This window comes from Dendrobates tinctorius, unplaced genomic scaffold (genome assembly GCF_039654945.1).
Source record: "Dendrobates tinctorius isolate UK_male_01 unplaced genomic scaffold, ASM3965494v1 ptg000083l, whole genome shotgun sequence".
NCBI lineage: Eukaryota > Metazoa > Chordata > Amphibia > Anura > Dendrobatidae > Dendrobates > Dendrobates tinctorius.
This window is the reverse complement of record NW_027361751.1, coordinates 11130514-11142500: the sequence shown is the minus strand read 5'-3', so window position 1 is coordinate 11142500 and position 11987 is coordinate 11130514. Positions and strand designations below refer to the sequence as shown.

Genomic DNA, 11987 nt, shown 5'->3' with positions numbered 1-11987 from the left:
CAGAGCGACGTCAGCAGCGTGATCAGGTCATGTGATCACGCTGCTGACGTCACTCCCCGGCACCCAAAGCAAACGCTGGTGGTAAGTGTGCTCCACTGTGGAGCTGAAGAACCACCGAAGATGGGAGATGAGGGGGAGTTAATGAGTGGAGATGGGGGGGATTTGTAGAGGGGATGGCGGTTAATGTGTGGGGGTATTTAGAGTGGGGATGGGGGTTAATGAGTGGGGATGCCATGGGGTTAATGAGTGGGGGTATTTAGATGGGGGTTAATGAGTGGGGATGCCATGGGGTTAATGTGTGGGGGTATTTAGAGTGGGGATGGAGGTTAATGAGTGGGGATGCCATGGGGTTAATGTGTGGGGGTATTTGGAGTGCTGATGGGGGTTAATGAGTGGGGATTGGGTTAATGTGTGGGGGGGTTAATGAATGGGGATGGGGGTTAATGTGTGGGGGGGTTAATGAATGGGGATAGGGGTTAATGTATGGGGGCGTTAATGAGTGGGGTTGGGGTTAATGTGTGGGGGTATTTGGAGTGCTGATGGGGGTTAATGAGTGGGGATTGGGTTAATGTGTGCAGGGGTTAATGAATGGGGATGGGGGTTAATGTATGGGGGCGTTAATGAGTGGGGTTGGGGTTAATGTGTGGGGGTATTTGGAGTGCTGATGGGGGTTAATGAGTGGGGATTGGGTCAATGTGTGCGGGGGTTATTGAATGGGGATGGGGGTTAATGTATGGGGGCGTTAATGAGTGGGGTTGGGGTTAATGTGTGGGGGTATTTGGAGTGCTGATGGGGGTTAATGAGTGGGGATTGGGTTAATGTGTGGGGGGATTTGGAGTGGGGATGGGGGGTTATTTAATGTGTGGGGGGGATTTAATGTGTGGGGAGATTTGAGGATACAAAATAAAGAGTATGTATGAGGAAACAGTATGGGGGATTGGTGCAGACAGTATGGGGAGCGAATGGGTTAATGTATAGGTGCAGACACAGTATGGGGAGTCGGGGGTATGTGTGAGCAGACAGTATAGAGAGTGAGGGGGTAAATATATGAGGAGACAGTATGGTGAACAGGTGGGATGTTAGAGGAGACAGTATGAGGAGGGAGGGGAATAGTGTGAGGCGACAGTATATTGCAGATATTTGTATTTAGGAGCATTATAATGACACTTCTATCTTTAAGGGCGTCGTGTGGAGATTTGCTGCAGAAGACCGGAGAAGATGGACGTCTACAGAGACGAGATGTGGATGAGAAAACTCATCAAGGGATCTAGAAGAAAAGGAGACTGACTGCAGAGACGACGTCATCTATAAGGTACTTGGATGTAAATGTTATTTGTGATACTGACTAATTCTCATGTTTTTATTTGTTAGGAACATTAAAGGGGTTGTCCAGGTTTGTAAGGAGTCTGCAGTCATTCTATGTGACTGCAGGCGTCTGAATTCTCACAGTGCTCACTGAACGCTGTCAGGATTCTCTCGTGCCGGTAATTTACATACATACGGTCACATGCTGACTAGACATGTGTGGCCTCACTCAATGAAAGTGAACGGAGCGAGGCCGGGCACGTCTAGTCGGAATGTGGCCAGAAGTATATAAATCACATACTTGTGCTGACATGACTGTACATCGGCAAGGGAGAATCCTAAATGTGTGCAGTGCATTCGTTGTGAGAATTCAGAAGCTGCAATGTCAGGATTCAGCTCTGCAGGTTCCAGCAGTCATCACATGGACACTTCACTCATATGCGATTTTCATACTTGACAACGAGCTTCTCTTCCTGCTTCTCTCAGTTTTTTACTGAACATTGAGAGCATTAGGAGGAGCAGCTCGTGGGTGCATGGCTAAGTGTGCAAGTCGCATATGCACTGGGGGGGGGGCGCCGAACCGAATTCTTGCCCCGGGTGCCAGAGAGCCTAGATACGCCTCTGGGTGTGGCACTGTTTGTAGAAGGCTGTTCAGTTCACACATGGCAGGTACTGGTAAATAAATATAAAAGATGCCTCACGGCTACGTGGTTCTTGGCTGCATGGCAACCTATGTCCACAGGACAGCAAAGCGTGACTTACCTTAGGCAGGTTTTACTAATCCTGTATCAGCCCTTTAACTACAGAAAATGAATATAGTTTTCCAAATTTCTAAATAATGCGAGGCTATGACTATGAACTACAACTTCCAGCACACCTGTCTGACCAGTGAGCTGATCCTGCAGGCTAGATTTATAAGGGGAGGATGTATGGTTACACCTTTTCCGACGTTCTCCAGACATATTATGGGAGTGCCATCCTGTTTCTGGAATTTCCCAGAAATAAAAAAAAATTCCAATAACACGAACCTGGAGAGTGATCCTGTTTTTCACCAACAAGCCGATTTTAATATCCATGAGGCTGAGATCTTTTTCCAGTTGTGCATTTGACCTAATCTTGGTGACTACTTCTTCTCTAAGTCTGGTCACTTCCAGCTCTTCTTGAAAGTCTAAATCACTTTGGTCCAAGAGATAAACAAATTTCCGCACGACATTCAGGGGTGGGTTTTCTGAGCAAACTATGGGAAAAAAAAAATAAAAAAGTCAGAAACAAAAACTCAGTGATCAGACGGAGGACTTGTCCACACGATGCGTTTTTGCCATGAAAAAAAAAGCAACAATTTATTTTACCAGCAAAGTGAATCAGATTTCTGAAATCTCAGGCACAAGCGGCTTACTTGTTCCTTGCAGGTCTCAAGCATTTCAGAACTGCAGAATGTCAATTTTTTCAGTGTTTTTGCAGCACTTTTCACCCATTCAAATAAATGGGGAAAAATTCACACAAAAATACATGTTTTTCCTGCCAACAAACCTAAAACATGAACTATTTGGTGGAAATACGCTGGCCTTGAGGACAGATTTTTCTCTGTTCACAACGGTTATTCATTGTCATATCAAAGAAATTCCTGGAAAGTCCGTAAAGATACAGCCTTTTTTCCCCACTCATGAAAAAAAACTGATGTGTCCTATTACTTTCAGGTAGATTGGCATAGCGACTTTATGGACTTAAAATATGGCAGCAGGTTCACTTTGCCTTCTTCCGTATCACATTCACAATCCATAGAAAAGAAAATTCTGAGGGCAATACTTAACAAGTCGGGATTAGTCAAAATGAATAAAAATACCAACACCACAAGAAAAATAAAAATTTGCAAAAAAGAGATAGGATCACCAAATTAAGAAATAACCTGCATTATATCAAAGGGGGCAAATAAAAAAAAAAATTAAAAACATTTAAAAAGCCAATAGGCTACTTGGAAACAGACTAGGTGCGCACAAAATAAGACTAACACATATCCTCATCTGCCCAGTGAATCACAATATGCAGCATACTTTACAGGAAAAAAAAATCATGCGCGGCATAGCCAGAACGAATATACAATGATGGTAACAAAGAAAAATTAATGAGTCCACCATATCCAAAACATCAGGAATGAACGTCAACAATATGCAACCAGTATATCTGTGCTGTCAGTAAAATGAGGTGCACACCAAAATAAAAATCAGTGGACACAAAGCATTATACAGTCATATGTTAAAATTTTGGGCACCCCTATTAATGTTAACCTTTTCTCTTTATAGCAATTTTGGTTTTTGCAACAGCTATTTCAGTTTCATATATCTAATAACTGATGGACTCAGTTATATTTCTGGATTCAAATGAGGCTTATTGTACTAACAGAAAATGTGCAATCTGCATTTAAACAAAATTTGACCAGTGCAAAAGTATGGTCACCCTTATCATTTTCTTGATTTGAACACTCCTAACTACTTTTTACTGACTTCCTGAAGCACTAAATTGGTTTTGTAACCTCATTGAGCTTTGAACTTCATAGCCAGGTGTATCAAATCATGAGAAAGGGTATTTAAGGTGGCCACTTGCAAGTAGTTCTCCTATTAGATTCTCCTATGAAGAGTGGCATCATGGGCTCCTCAAAACAACTCTCAAATGATCTGAAAACAAAGATTATTCAACATAGCTTTTCAGGGGAAGGATACAAAAAGTTGTCTCAGAGATTTAACCTGTCAGTTTCCACTCTGAGGAACATAGTAAGGAAATGGAAGAACACAGATACAGTTCTTGTTAAGCCCAGAAGTGGCAGGCCAAGAAAAATATCAGAAAGGCAGAGAAGAAGAATGGTGAGAAGAGTCAAGGACAATCCACAGACCACCTCCAAAGACCTGCAGCATCATCTTGCTGCAGATGGTGTCACTGTGCATCGGCCAACAATACAGCGCACTTTGCACAAGGAGAAGCTGTATGGGAGAGTGATGCGAAAGAAGCCGTTTCTACAAGCACGCCACAAACAGAGTCGCCTGAGGTATGCAAAAGCACATTGGGACAAGCCAGTTACATTTTGGAAGAAGGTCTTGTGGACTGATGAAACAAACATTGAGTTGTTTGGTCATACAAAAAGGCGTTATGCATGGAGGCTAAAAAACACAGCATTCCAAGAAAAACACTTGCTACCCACAGTAAAATTTGGTGGAGGTTCCATCATGCTTTGGGGCTGTGTGGCCAATGCCGGCACCGGGAATCTTGTTAAAGTTGAGGGTCGCATGGATTCAACTCAGTATCAGCAGATTCTTGACAATAATGTGGAAGAATCAGTGACGAAGTTGAAGTTACGCAGGGGATGGATATTTCAGCAAGACAATGATCCAAAACACCGCTCCAAATCTACTCAGGCATTCATGCAGAGCAACAATTACAATGTTCTGGAATGGCCATCCCAGTCCCCAGACCTGAATATCATTGAACATCTGTGGGATGATTTGAAGCGGGCTGTCCATGCTCGGCGACCATCAAACTTAACTGAACTGGAATTGTTTTGTAAACAGGAATGGTCACAAATACCTTCATCCAGGAACTCAGTAATAGCTACAGGAAGCGACTAGAGGCTGTTATTTTTGCAAAAGGAGGATCTACGAAATATTAATGTCACTTTTATGTCGAGGTGCCCATACTTTTGCACCGGTCAAATTTTGTTAAAATGCAGATTGCACATTTTCTGTTAGTACAATAAACCTCATTTGAATCCAGAAATATAACTGAGTCCATCAGTTATTAGATATATGAAACTGAAATAGCTGTTGCAAAAACCAAAATTGTTATAAAGAAAAATGGTTAACATTAATAGGGGTGCCCAAACTTTAACATATGACTGTAAACCTAGACATGTTGCCATAATGATGAGCATCAAAGTAAGAGAATTCAAGGAATTAGAGTAAGTATGAAAGGGAAACCTGTAAATTGAAGTAAAGAAATGCAAAATGAGGAAAGGACCCCATGCGTATCACCACCTGTGTTGTTGCTTCCTCAGGCGTAGAAGAAGTCAGAAGAAGAAAGGGAAGGATAAAAGCTTTAGGCCGGGGTCAGACTTGCAAATGTGATGTGAGAAACTTGCGCGAGTCTCTCGCATCAATACCTGACACTGCCGCCGGCACTTGGGACCAGAGTGCCGGAGGCAGTGCCGGGTACTGATGCTCAAGTTTCTCGCATCACAATCGCAAGTGTGACCCCAGGCTAAGTCTTATTATGGACTTTAATATTTTTGTTTTAATTTGTGGATCCCATCACATTCACAATCTATGCTGCTACTTACTTAATGTCCGGTAGTCCTCCCTTGCTTTGTTGGCCTTCAGGAAAGCTTGGATTTTAATTATCTCTTTTTCCTAAACAGAGAAAAGCAGCTGTTATTCTAACATCCTGATTTATGGTGCGTTTCTTTTAAGTCTTGTGGTAAAGAAATAACATACATGGTCCATGTAAAACTTCTGTCTCTTCTTGTATTCTCTTCTGGCTTTTATCATCCGGTACCAAGCCTGAATCTAAACGACACATTTACACAAATCAGGAAAAAGTAATGGATAATTCATGTGTCTGATCACGTACGGTACGTTCTGAAGCACCAAAGATGGCAACTCAACTCACAATGTCCTCAAGGCTTATGTAACTGGCTTTCAGCCTTATTACCACAGAAAATCCTAACGGCACCAAACAGTTCATGTGTGCCTGAATTTATGCTGATCTACTCCACACTAGTCATGTACACTGCAAAGCTAAAGGGAAGTTAGAGACAAATAATAGATAATACGGGTCAAATCATAGAAAACAAGAGATTTCAATTCAAATAAAGTATTTTAGTCTGGAATTTTACTGATTTCTCCTTTATTCTTTTGAGTAGTCAAATTGTGACAAAAAGCTTTAAGGGTTTTGCCACTTTATCTTTTTTTGCTACTAAATGTGTTGGGGACTTATAGGTTAGTAACGGAAACAAATTGAAGTATTACAGGTTCTCCTCCTGTACTTGTTTGGGCACCCTTCCTCACAGACTGCACATTTCTCCTCTTCATAAAAAGGCAGCTGATGGAGGATTGTGTGGCCTGACCCATCTCCTCTACCTAAAATTTCGCACGTGCAGTGTTTTTTTTTTTTTTTTAAAAGGTCCTGCCGAGGAACCAGGTAATTTCATCAAAGCTTTGAAAGTAGATATTGTAGGTCTTCCTTTTCTCCTTACTTACTGGAACTGTTTTGTTGAACTCATTTATTATAGTAATCTAGTTTTACTTGACACTAATGATCCAACAGTGTAAGTTGCCATAGGTAACAGCTGGTACTAGTATAGGGATCATAATAGATTTGCTCATTTTCCTTGAACAGAACATAATTCTAATTCATCCATGAAATCATTAGGAAAAGTTTTTATCGCTGTGTTATTGGATTTTTATTGCAATTCAATACCTTGACAATGCCGACAATGTTTCCTTGTAGTAGTTTTATTCTGTCTGTGTAGGATTTTCTTTGCTTGTATCCTTTCCAAGAGGACTGTGCAGAAATAATAAAACAAGGTACATTATAAATAACCAAATATGCTGTACAGGTAACACGTCATACAGTGGGGAAAAAAAGTATTTAGTCAGTCAGCAATAGTGAAAGTTCCACCACTTAAAAAGATGAGAGGCGTCTGTAATTTACATCATAGGTAGACCTCAACTATGGGAGACAAACTGAGAAAAAAAAATCCAGAAAATCACATTGTCTGTTTTTTTTTCATTTTATTTGCATATTATGGTGGAAAATAAGTATTTGGTCAGAAACAAAATTTCATCTCAATACTTTGTGATATATCCTTTGTTGGCAATGACAGAGGTCAAATGTTTTCTGTAAGTCTTCACAAGGTTGCCACACACTGTTGTTGGTATGTTGGCCCATTCCTCCATGCAGATCTCCTCTAGAGCAGTGATGTTTTTGGTTTTTCGCTTGGCAACACGGACTTTCAACTCCCTCCAAAGGTTTTCTATAGGGTTGAGATCTGGAGACTGGCTAGGCCACTCCAGGACCTTGAAATGCTTCTTACGAAGCCACTCCTTCGTTGCCCTGGCGGTGTGCTTTGGATCATTGTCATGTTGAAAGACCCAGCCACGTTTCATCTTCAATGCCCTTGCTGATGGAAGGAGGTTTGCACTCAAAATCTCACGATACATGGCCCCATTCATTCTTTCATGTACCCGGATCAGTCGTCCTGGCCCCTTTGCAGAGAAACAGCCCCAAAGCATGATGTTTCGACCACCATGATTTACAGTAGGTATGGTGTTTGATGGATGCAACTCAGTATTCTTTTTCCTCCAAACACGACAAGTTGTGTTTCTACCAAACAGTTCCAGTTTGGTTTCATCAGACCATAGGGCATTCTCCCAAAACTCCTCTGGATCATCCAAATGCTCTCTAGCAAACTTCAGACGGGCCCGGACATGTACAGGCTTAAGCAGTGGGACACGTCTGGCACTGCAGGATCTGAGTCCATGGTGGCGTAGTGTGTTACTTATGGTAAGCCTTGTTACATTGGTCCCAGCTCTCTGCAGTTCATTCACTAGGTCCCCCCGCGTGGTTCTGGGATTTTTGCTCACCGTTCTTGTGATCATTCTGACCCCACGGGGTGGGATTTTGAGTGGAGCACCAGATCGAGGGAGATTATCAGTGGTCTTGTATGTCTTCCATTTTCTAATTATTGCTCCCACAGTTGATTTCTTCACTCCAAGCTGGTTGGCTATTGCAGATTCAGTCTTCCCAGCCTGGTGCAGGGCTACAATTTTGTTTCTGGTGTCCTTTGACAGCTCTTTGGTCTTCACCATAGTGGAGTTTGGAGTCAGACTGTTTGAGGGTGTGCACAGGTGTCTTTTAATACTGATAACAAGTTTAAACAGGTGCCATTACTACAGGTAATGAGTGGAGGAAAGAGGAGACTCTTAAAGAAGAAGTTACAGGTCTGTGAGAGCCAGAAATCTTGATTGCTTGTTTCTGACCAAATACTTTTTTTTTACCATAATATGCAAATAAAATGAAAAAAAAACAGACAATGTGATTTTCTGGATTTTTTATTCTCAGATTGTCTCCCATAGTTGAGGTCTACCTATGATGTAAATTACAGACGCCTCTCATCTTTTTAAGTGGTGGAACTTGCACTATTGCTGACTGACTAAATACTTTTTTTCCCCACTGTATACCAGAGGTCAGGGTTAAATAGCAATATTAAAACCCCATTCCACCTAAACTGGACCTGCCGACTCATGTTCCATCTGTTGGTAGATTACTTTTCTTTTACCATTACATAAGTTGAACAATGCAAAAAAATTAATGATTGCTGGCAGTGGGTCATAAGAAGATGAAGGAAGGGTTTGAGAAGAAAACAGCAGCAACGTCTAACATTTACACCTTCTATAGAATACACATGGTAGTTTGTTACATGAATTATGAGATACCTCATGGGTTCAGATATGCTGCTTTCTGTGAGGTAAAACATGATTACCTCACAGAAAGAATAATCTGTGATCCCCTGCTGTTCTGTCTGTACACTCTTTTGCTTCCTTCCGTGCCCAGGAGATGTGGTATGATCAGACCATGTTCCTGTACGGTCAAACACAACCATTACACAGTACACGGCAGGGGCACATTTATAAGATTATCCCAGCACAGGAACATTTTTTAACACATCCAATTACTAATTTTTATTCCAAGATCTAGTGATTGTACTCTGCTCATGAGAAAACCCTTTTAACTTATATAATACAGTATGTTTAAAGCTATACTGTAAAACTCTTATTTAATGCTCCATGGCAAGAAAGATAAATGTCCTGATTTGCATTACCCTAGACTTACCTGTATTTTAACAGCATATGGTTCTTGCTGGTGTAGATAAGCTTTTCTCTCCCGATATGCCCTCCTGGTCAGGTAGCCCTTCATGTGAGCTTGCAGCACAGTAATTAGGTTTTCGTTTGCCATCCAGAGCTGTTCCCGGTTGTAATCAGAGGTAATTTTTCCACAAATGGCCTGAGAAATTAAAAAAAAAAAAAAAAAAATTGTATAAAAATATTAATTATTTCCTACCAGATGTGCAAAGTTTCACATCTGTAATTTGTTTTGATCAGCATTTAAACTGTTACTATGAGAATGATTCACACGTGACCGACACAAATAAAACAGATAATCCAATAAGGAAGGGCATCCTGATAAAATGGAATTGTGCAGCAGACGTAGCGGAGGCTCTAAAGCCTAATTTGGGGTCTACTTGATGTAATTTTGGGCTTTTGCCTGATGGACATCTTATCTGCTTATTGTGGGACAGACAAATAATCTTTTGGCCAGAAGCCATTCCCCTTGCTTAGCCAAGCTAAATATGCTTGTTATTTCAAGTGTGCGAGGAGATAAGGAGCTGCCAGATTCATCTGACGCTACTTATTTCAGGTGGGAAAAAATCCAGCTTGTCAAATTCGTGTTTCCTCTGATAAAAAGAAAAAATAAACAATCAGTTTTATAGTTGCCATAAATATAAGATCGAATAACTGAATATGATAATGGACCTTTCTCTTCCATTATACATCCAGTAGCATAAATAGTTTTTTCAATCTATTTTCCTACTAAACACAATTCCATATCAGCTTGAAAACAGATTAACAACCACACACTTTCAAAAAATTCTCATTTTGAGGGAATTCAGTAACCTCAACAGTAAACTATTGAGGTTTATGCAAACCCCACTAATCCATGGTTGGTCCGAGGGAATATCTCAAAATTATGGATGCCTTTGACATGAAGAAAATATTTTTACAGATGCTAGTGATCAGTTTTAGTTAATAAACTTGCATTAACTTTTAGTATACAAACCTCTATCATGTTCATTCCCCATAAATAAGCACTTTGCAGCCTGACCCAACTTCCACATTTTGATTTTTTTTAGGGTCTCTTGTCAATAATATAGGCTGCGTGTGAGCTCTGCATTTCCAAGGTGCTGAGGGTTTTCGTAGCTATAGTGCAATTTTCTCTTCATGTGGTTTCCTCTATATCCATACATTGTTTTCTATGCCTCCTTAAGATGCTTTCTATATATTCATGCCTTGAAGATCTGTATAAAAAACCTTCCCTGTCCCTGTTGCTCTTTTTAAGGGCTCATACTACTCTGAAAGGAAAACAGACTCTGACCAAGGTTAATCTATGAGTCAAAGTTTTTCTGTGATTTTTTTTCTCAGCTGAAATTGAACTGAGAAAAAAATTGCACCATGCCCCTTCCTAGGTTATTAACATCAGCCCACAGCTGTCTACCTAGCCTTTGCTGGTTATTAATTATAGGTGGACCCTAAGTAATTTTCTTTTTGAGGGATCCCCATTTCAATAACCAGTAAAGGCTAAGTATACAGCTGTGAGCGGATATTAATAGCCTGGGAAGCTCCATGGGTATTGCCACCTTCCCAGGCTATAAACCTCTACCCCCAGCTGTCTGCTTTCCCTATGCTGGTTAATAAAATAATTTAGTTTGTAAAAAAAAACCACATGTACAGTAAGCTATGCAAGTACTACACTAATTATATACAGTATGTGACGGACATCTTTATTTCTTTGTGTATATATCTATTCTAATTTGTCGGATCACGCTGTGATTTTACTGTACGCATCAGATGAATTGCCAGCTTTTCAAAGGACATGGGGGATCCCACTCATTCTTAATTCTGAAAGGAATTTATTAAAAAAAAAACCACATGTTCAGTAAACTACACACAAAGAGTGCTCATTGTATATTACATACATATACACTCACTGGCCACTTTATTAGGTACACCTGTCCAACTGTGTGTTAAGACTTAATTTCTAATCAGCCAATCACATGGCGGCAACTCAGTGCATTTAGGCATGTAGACATGGTCAAGACAATCTCCTGCAGTTCAAACCGAGCATCAGTATGGGGAAGAAAGGTGATTTGAGTGCCTTTGAACGTGGCATGATTGTTGGTGCCAGAAGGGCTGGTCTGAGAATTTCAGAAACTGCTGATCTACTGGGATTTTCACGCACAACCATCTCTAGGGTTTACAGAGAATGGTCCGAAAAAGAAAAAAAATCCAGTGAGCGGCAGTTCTGTGGCCGGAAATGCCATGTTGATGCCAGAGGTCAGAGGAGAATGGGCAGACTGGTTCGAGCTGATAGAAAGGCAACAGTGACTCAAATTGCCACCCGTTACAACCAAGGTAGGCAGAAGAGCATCTCTGAACGCACAGTGCGTCGAACTTTGAGGCAGATGGGCTACAGCAGCAGAAGACCACACTGGGTACCACTCCTCTCAGCTAAGAACAGGAAACTGAGGCTACAATTTGCACAAGCTCATCGAAATTGGACAGTAGAAGATTGGAAAAACGTTGCCTGGTCTGATGAGTCTCGATTTCTGCTGCGACATTCGGATGGTAGGGTCAGAATTTGGCGTAAACAACATGAAAGCATGGATCCATCCTGCCTTGTATCAACGGTTCAGGCTGGTGGTGGTGGTGTCATGGTGTGGGGAATTTTTTCTGGGCACTCTTTGGGCCCCTTGGTACCAATTGAGCATCGTTGCAACGCCACAGCCTACCTGAGTATTGTTGCTGACCATGTCCATCCCTTTATGACCACAATGTACCCAACATCTGATGGCTACTTTC

The 11987-nt window shown here is 41.2% G+C and overlaps 1 protein-coding gene across 3 annotated transcripts in view; it reads right to left on the bottom strand.

The window, feature by feature from the left end:
• IQGAP2 (IQ motif containing GTPase activating protein 2) overlaps positions 1-11987 on the bottom strand; it is a 401653-nt gene that overhangs the window by 70805 nt on the left and 318861 nt on the right. For all 3 annotated transcript variants that reach the window (XM_073584112.1, XM_073584115.1, XM_073584113.1), the window contains 5 exons: positions 9184-9354; positions 6769-6852; positions 5784-5855; positions 5630-5699; positions 2334-2542 (listed from right to left, as the gene is read on the bottom strand). In XM_073584112.1, the coding sequence (XP_073440213.1) occupies positions 2334-2542; positions 5630-5699; positions 5784-5855; positions 6769-6852; positions 9184-9354 (606 nt within the window). The remainder of the gene's footprint in view (positions 1-2333; positions 2543-5629; positions 5700-5783; positions 5856-6768; positions 6853-9183; positions 9355-11987) is intronic.